The sequence below is a fragment of the Crocodylus porosus genome, unplaced genomic scaffold (assembly GCF_001723895.1).
Source record: "Crocodylus porosus isolate Cpor-Errol unplaced genomic scaffold, CroPor_comp1, whole genome shotgun sequence".
Lineage (NCBI taxonomy): Eukaryota > Metazoa > Chordata > Crocodylia > Crocodylidae > Crocodylus > Crocodylus porosus.
The window spans coordinates 35,019,366-35,026,963 of NW_017728911.1; the positions used below are offsets into that span (position 1 = coordinate 35,019,366).

The following is a 7,598-nucleotide window of genomic DNA, read 5'->3' on the forward strand; positions in this document are numbered from 1 at the left end:
CAGGCATCAGAACGAACCCATGAACACCCCTCCGAGACACTACAGACGGGCTGGCAGAGGCATGACGCTTGATACACGAATGGTTGGGTTTCTGTCAGTATATAAAGAGCGACCCTTGTGTTGAATTCAGCAAGTTGAGCTGAACAGTAAAAGGCCTTGAAGTTTATCCATGGCTTTTCAGATGCTACAGAGTCCACACCCAGCCCAACCAGAGGAGGAGCAGGACAGAAAACCAACACCAAACATCTGCCCGCTGACACTACACACATTTGGGCACCTTACATGAGAAACACTTGGGAACAGCCTTTGCCTTTGTCATCACACACGTGGAAACCTTCTTACAGTGACTACTGGTTACTGAGAAACAGAAAGGAGGAGGCAGGGGTTTAGTCCCAGGAATAGGGCTTGGTGAGCAATCACAGGACATACAGGGGCTGACTCTGCAGACAACAGCGATCCGCGGAGAGAGCAGCTGCAGGATGTGGCCCCGGTGCTGACGCGGTTCTCAGAACGGATAGCAGCACTTCATAGCTCGCAGAGTCTCGGTGTTGCACGGATACTTGGTCTTGATGGCAGCACTCAATGGCAGTCCACCATTCACTCGTGTAGCCATTTCAACACTCAGGGTATGATCTTTGCTGTCCTTATTCTACATTGTTTGCTACATCTGGCCCCAAATTTAGATGCTGTAAAATCTTTTTTTTTTTTAAACAAACATTTATTAAGCATCTAATTTAAAAAAAAGCCCTTTTTCCCTTAGCCAAATACGTGTTCCCTTGGGGTGTCTGAAATCCAAACCCTGTAGCTTTGGGCCAACTCATCAGATTCAGAAAAGGAAACTGATGAAGGCCCTGATTCTGCCATTTGTTTTCCAACTATTTAAGTTGGTCTAAGAAAAGATATTAGATTCACCCAAAGAACCTCGTCGGCCTGATTCTGCAAAACATTTACGTCGGTGTGGAAATCCGCGGGACTAACTCACATGGCATTCAACTTCTGCACAAACTGGGGCCTGGAATCGTACTAAACCAAAAGGCAATTCTCATTGTCTGCACTGAGAGAAAGGGAAAAGAAGGGCGAGCATGAGGAGCAAAACATTTAAGAATCAGGGCGTTCTTTCAGTTTCAACAATTTTAGGTGTTCTTAGTAAAAAAGCAGTTTCCAAAAGCTCAAACAAAAATGATCTCTAACCAAGAAAATACATTTTTGGCCCCATCAAAACTCTTACTGTTTCTGGCTATTTTCTCACTAAAATGTAATACAGTTCCCCTCCCCACCCCATGGCTAGAAGAGATTCTCACGCATCTCTACATGGATTCATTCTCAGATTTATCCCAGCAACACAAATCCAGCTGTTGGAAAGATCAACCTAAAAACATTACAGAATCGCCATGGAGGTAATAGGCACGACTTGGGTTCTCCAACTCATTACTATCTGCAGAAGCAGAACGGCACGAACAGCCGACGCCGCTAACGGATGGGAGTTATGGGTACCTCGTTTGGCCCCGGGATGCCAGGCAGGTGAGATCTAAGGAGAACACCCCGCTCGTGGAAATCCGGCTTGACGCTACTCACCCATTCCCTTGGTGTGATTGAAATCGCCTTTCACCACTTTGCAGGTTTTGCCATCACCACTGCAGATCCCACAGCGATCCTCTTTGGCGGCTGAACCGATGATCCCATCGCAGCCGATTTTCTAATGATAACAACCAGAGGTCCTCATTATTTCGAGTGCAAGGCTAAAATGTCTCTAAACCAGGCTGAGCCCCGGATACACATTTGATTGCAAACCTGAACAGGAAAAGAAGGCTGTGTGTCAGGAAGGCGTTCAGCTGGGATGGCACCGGGTTGGTTATTCAGCAAAACACTCTTGCTTCATTACCAGTATGACTGTGCTACAGAAGATGCACCCAGTAGTGGATCCAGGAATGGGATGTGGGGGCTAGGGCCCCCCACAACCCTAACTTGGCTGGGCTGCACATGTGAAAGAGCTCCGAGCTCGCTGTCTGGGCAGTGCCGGCTCCTGCCAGGGCTCTGCATGAGCAGTGAGCCTTGAGCTCACCAGCTGGTCGGAGGGGGCGGTCCAGCCAGGGCCTGTTTTCACATATCTCTGGAGCCTAAGAGATGAGCACGGCTGCTGCCTGCTCTTACCAGATGCTGTGCGAGATGGGAAAGGAGGGGACAAGCGGCAGCTCCGGAGCTGCATGAATGCAGAGACGCTGGCCAAACCCCACACCATGACCTGCCATGCAGCACAGCCAAAGGGAGTGCAACCATGCCCCCGCACCCGCTCTGGATGCACCCCTGGATGCAACTGTGGGAAAGGCATCAAAGAACCCTGCACGCATTCACACTAACATGCCGAAATGTAACAGAGCATGCAAATCCTTTGGCATTTTTATAGCACCTTCCAGCTGTGGATTTCAAAGAACCTTGCAAATATTTTGGACCCCGGGAAACAAGCAGTGATACGCACCTCAGAGACGTACCCTCAGCACCCATTCTGAACCATGGGTGCTAGACCGTTCAAGATTTTGTGTAGGCTGTAATCTCCAGCTTATTCAAATCAAGGCTCCAGTGGGGGCTTGAATATTCATCTTCTCTTACAGTTTTGGAGTAGTTGAAAAAAAATTTAACTGAATAGAGCAGGAGGGTTGCACTAAGGTCCATAATTTAGAGCAGTTCCCACTAACTGCATTACAGAAACCTGCGTTTATATGGCGGGGTTGGTTCAATTCACAGTAATCCGCGGTAACCTAGACTGCGCCTGCAAACTGCTGTGTGTTTGCACATGTGGCATTTTCTGGATGTGTCCGTTGTGTTTGTTTCTGATGTTGTTGTCTGTAGATATTTTCTGATTTAACTTAATGGTTCATTTGAAAAGGCATATTGACTTCAGGGGTTTTCAGAACTTAACAAGACATGTCTAAAGTGATTACTACAAGAAAGCTGCACAATCTTGCTCCCATCCATAGATAATGTTATACTATTCATTGCATTTTCCTTGTGGCATGAGTGATTGTTACAAAAAGGCCAATTACTTGCAAAGACATTAGGTAAATACTCGGTAAATATTAGGCTAGCATGGCATTTTTGTACATTTCTATGCCTGATGTGTAGCTAGATAGATAGATTTCTGTGGGGCAGAGCTGTACTGCTACCCAGTGCGTCCATGTGGCAGGTGACCTTCAGGGAAGGTTAGCTGTGAAATAAGCAGGCTAACTCTGATGAATTAGCAGTCGCGGACCAAGCAGCAAGCAGCAGCAACACCAGGATGGGATGAGGACAGCAGATGGCAATGCTTTCCCTCCTGAAAAGCCACATCTATCCTTTGATGGTACTAACATGGTGAGTACAGGTCACCACTATAATAAGCCTGCTCAGCCCTCAGCCATGGGTCTACACGTCCTCAATGGCAGAGCAAGATGTTAGAGCCTCAACGGTTGTGAAAGTGGATGAAGGCTGCAGTGGAACGAGATCCCAGTTGTCTTAGTCTCCTTGCCGTTGGATCGAGGTCTTGTTCTGGCAACAGCCACGTGGAAGCTGATGTGCAGCAGCTTCTTCACGATGAAAGAAGTCACGCACAAGCATCTTCCATGAAAACAGCTTTTCCAGCACACCCCTCAAGCCCTTTGGTGACCAGCCAACGGTGACGGGAGCAGGCTTGGGAAGCTCCTAGTTATGAACCGACGCGGAGGCGGCAGTTACAAGAAGGTCGTCTAGCATCTGGACGAGACAGGAGTGCGATTTGGCAGCTGTAACTGTGACCAAGCAGCCCGCTGCAGGATCCGCTCTTCTAACCCCCTCCCCATGTGGGGTGAGCAAAGGGGCCCTAAACACAGCCTTCCTGACTGGATAACACTGGATAACTGAAGCATTGGGGAGGATCTACCGTCTTCCTGACTGGATAACCGCATCCAGTGGGATCACCTTTACCGCGGTTGAAAATACCAGCAAAGACACACCGTCATTTTTGGGTCCTGGAACATCAGGACCGTCCTGCACAACCTTAATAGTGAATGCCCAGAGCACCACGCTGCAGAGCGCAGGCGATGCAACATCCATGCAGCTGCACCGAGTGAGATGGGCAGCTCAAAGAACGGGGAAGCAGTGTTTGTGCTCCACACCCCTCAAAGTTTCCCTAGATATTGATTGTGGTCCAGATCCAGGTCCCCTTCCCTGGAAGGGACTGCAGAGGAGGCTGTGGGGGCAGGTGGCTCAGCTCCTCTTCTTGTTGTGTCTCTGCCTACTGAGGAGGGAGATAAGGCAGGAGCCCCACCTGCACCCCAGAAGCAAAGGGGTAGTGTGCTCTGGGATTGCTTTGAGGTTGCAGATGATCCCACACATGCTACCTACCTGCACTGCCGAGCCAAAACCAGCTGGGGCAAGGGAGCGAAATGCATGAGCACCACAGGGAAGCTGATACATCTCTGCAGGCACCACCCTTTTGCCCTTGCTCCTCCTCAGCCTGGCACCAGTGGGAGCATGCCCCAGAATAAGTCCCCCTCTCGCTCGAAAGCCCCTGTCCCCCTGACGCAGAGGCAGGCAACCCTGGAACAGCAAGGGAAAGGCAGACAGAAAGCGGTGCATCTTGCAAGGGCGAGTGAGGTTGCCCAGAGCACCGGGGAGATGCTTGCTGTGGATGGCCAGCCCTTCTCCTCTGCTGAGCAGCCAGGGTTCAGGCGGCTCATGGCGTTTGTGGCCCCATCATACCAAGTGCCCGCACGCACCACCTTCAGCAGGACGGTTGTGTCCTCCCTGTATGAGGCATGCAGGGAGTACCTGAGGGCTGTGCAAGGCAGGTCCACGGGTGGCCTTACACTTCACCTCGGACATCTCATGTAGCTGGGGTGGAGATTGTGCATACCTCTTCCTCACAGGGCACTGGTGTGATCAGTCAGGGCATCAGTGGGCTCTCCTTCAAGCCCAGGTGATCAATGAGTCCTACATGGGAACCGAGATCATGGGGGCCATGAACAACTTGGTGTAGGGGTGGCTCGCTGGGCAGGGCGAGCTCACCCGCAGGTTCCTGGTCACCAACAATGTGGCCAATATGGTCAAGGGACTCCATGATGCCAACTTGGTTGGCCTCTGCTGTGTGTCACACAAGGTCCACCTCATTGTCAGGGATGCCTTGGAGGGGGACAGGGCTGCCAGTGACAGTGCCAGCACCACCAGCAAGCTCATTTTCAAATGTAGGAAGGTGGCGGGCTACTTCCACCAGAGCATCAAGGGGGGCAAGATGCTGCAGGAGAAAAAGGCAGAGCTGAACATCCGGCAGCACAAAATCATGCTGGATGCAGAGACTCGGTGGAGGTCCACATACCTGATGGTCAAGAGACTGGTGGAGCAACAGAAGGCCATCCATGAGATGGCCTTGTTCAGGGAGATTGGAATCAGCTGGGTGGATACCATCTCCCAGATCTTCATGGTCCTCAAGCCCTTCCTTGAGGCCACCAAGACTCTCAGCACTGCCGATGCCCTCCTTAGCCAGGTGATCCCTGTACTAAGGGAACTTCAGAACTAAATGGAGAACTTCCAGGGGATCAGTGTCCTGGACGGGGCAAGCCACTGCCAGCAGACGTGCAGGCACTGGTGAGGTAGCTGAAGGAGGGCATCACGAAATGGCTTGATCCCTCGTGGTCCGGTACACGCTGGCCACCATGTGTGACCTAAAGGTGAAAGGGAGCGCATGTGGTAGCAAAACCCTGGATTACAGGGGTGCTGGTGAACATAGTCAGGAAGGCAGAAGGACGGAGGTGGGGGGACGTGGAAGAGGGGGATCGGCTGTCCCATGCTAGCATGCCATCCACCAGCCAGTCTCCTCCTCCACCACAGATGCTGCCAATGTGGGCCAAGGGCATGGCTTCCATTGTGGGGTCCAGAGGCACCAGACCCCACCATCAGGCAGGTAGTGCTCAGGCCTCAGTGGCTGCCTATCTTGCCGAGGATGTGGAGCCACTGCTGTGAGACCCCTTGGCCTACTGGGCAAGCCATAGCCAGATGTGGCAGGATCTGGCCACGGTTGCTTGGGAACACCTGTCCGGTCCACTGACCTGCATTCCAAGCGAGAGGGTGTTCAGCATTGATAGTGATGTTGTGACACCCCGCCACACCTCCTTGGACCCCAGTGAGGGGGAGCAGTTGGTGCTCCTCAAGGCGAACCTCCCACTGCTGGGGTTCTCCAAGCTGCAGGTGCAGACAGGCTGTGTACCACCCTCCTCACTCCGTCTCCACTTAATTCCTTTTGGTTTCTGGTTTCCAAACCATTTAATGCCCCACTCTCAGAACTACACTTCTTCAACTTCCCAGGTACAGAAACTCATGGACTCAATATAGACACTGCAAGAGGCACGTGCGTGCTTGTCTGTATGTTCCCAGGGACGCCATGGTTGTGACAATCTTCAATAAAGGAGACAAGTCTGACTGTGGGAACTACAGAGGGATCACCTTGCTGTTCACCACAGGAAAGACCATTGTGTGAACCCTCCTGAACCATTTTCTCCTTGCTGAAGAGCTATCTCAGCATGGGTTCAGGGCAGGGGTTGTCAATGGGGGGTACACGTACCCCAGGGGGGACTTGAGAAGGCCCTAGGGGGTATGTACAGGTGGTCAGGGACAGAGCGCCACCATGCCCCATCCCGCACTGCCACACAGGTGCCATCCACTTGGGTGGATGTGGGGGGTGAGGGAAGCTTGCACGCGGCAGCTGCCATTGCTCCTTCAGCCGCATACCACCCCCTCCCCCTTGCTGCTTCACGTCTGGCCACTGGGGGTACACTGATCCAAAAAGGTTGAAAACCCTGGTTTTAGGGCATCAAGAGGCACACGATTTCAGAGCTCACCACCTGCAGAAGAAATGCTGGAAACAATATAAGCCTGTCTATGCGGCCTTCTTTGACCTCATGAAAGCTTGTGGCACGGTCAGCTGAAAAGCATTGGGGAGGATCTTTCTGAAGTATGGATGCCCACTGACATTTGTCACCATGCTCTGCCTGCTCCATGATGGTCGTCTAGCAAGGACGACCATCATGGAGCAGTGCGAGTGGTGGTTCTCAGAAGTGGATCCATCACAGATCCCTTTGAGGTTAATATGGGAGTTAAGCAAGGCTAAGCCATCGCTCCCAGACTCTTCTCAATATTCCTTGCTGGGACGCTACATCTGACCACCAACAAGCGTCCAGCCAGAATGGAAATCAACTACTGAATGGATGGGAAGCTGTTTAACTACAGCCGACTGAGCCAAAACCAAGACCACCCTGACCTCAATCATTGAGATCCAGTATGCTGATGACGCTGTAGTGCGTGCCCACTCGCAAACAGACTTTCAGGCAATTGTCAACGTTTTTACCGAGGCATACAAGAAAATGAGACTGATGCTTAACATTCAGGTGACTAAAGTCCTAATGAACAGTCCCCAGCTCCGTAATCAAGATCCATGGTGAGACCCTGGAGAACACCGTGTATTTCCTGTCCCTCAGAAGCCATCTTTCGCCGAAGGTTGACCTTGACGAAGAAATCCAACATTGCCTCAAATGTGCAAGTGCAGCCTTTGGATGCCTGAAGAAATGGGTTTTCAGAGACTGAAACCAAACTCA

General features: G+C 51.5%; 1 protein-coding gene across 1 annotated transcript in view; it reads right to left on the reverse strand.

The window, feature by feature from the left end:
- Positions 1-7,598, reverse strand: part of ADAMTS17 (ADAM metallopeptidase with thrombospondin type 1 motif 17) — a 252,778-nt gene that overhangs the window by 83,366 nt on the left and 161,814 nt on the right. The window contains exon 14 of the mRNA XM_019533183.1: positions 1,576-1,696. Coding sequence (XP_019388728.1) covers positions 1,576-1,696 — 121 coding nt within the window. The remainder of the gene's footprint in view (positions 1-1,575; positions 1,697-7,598) is intronic.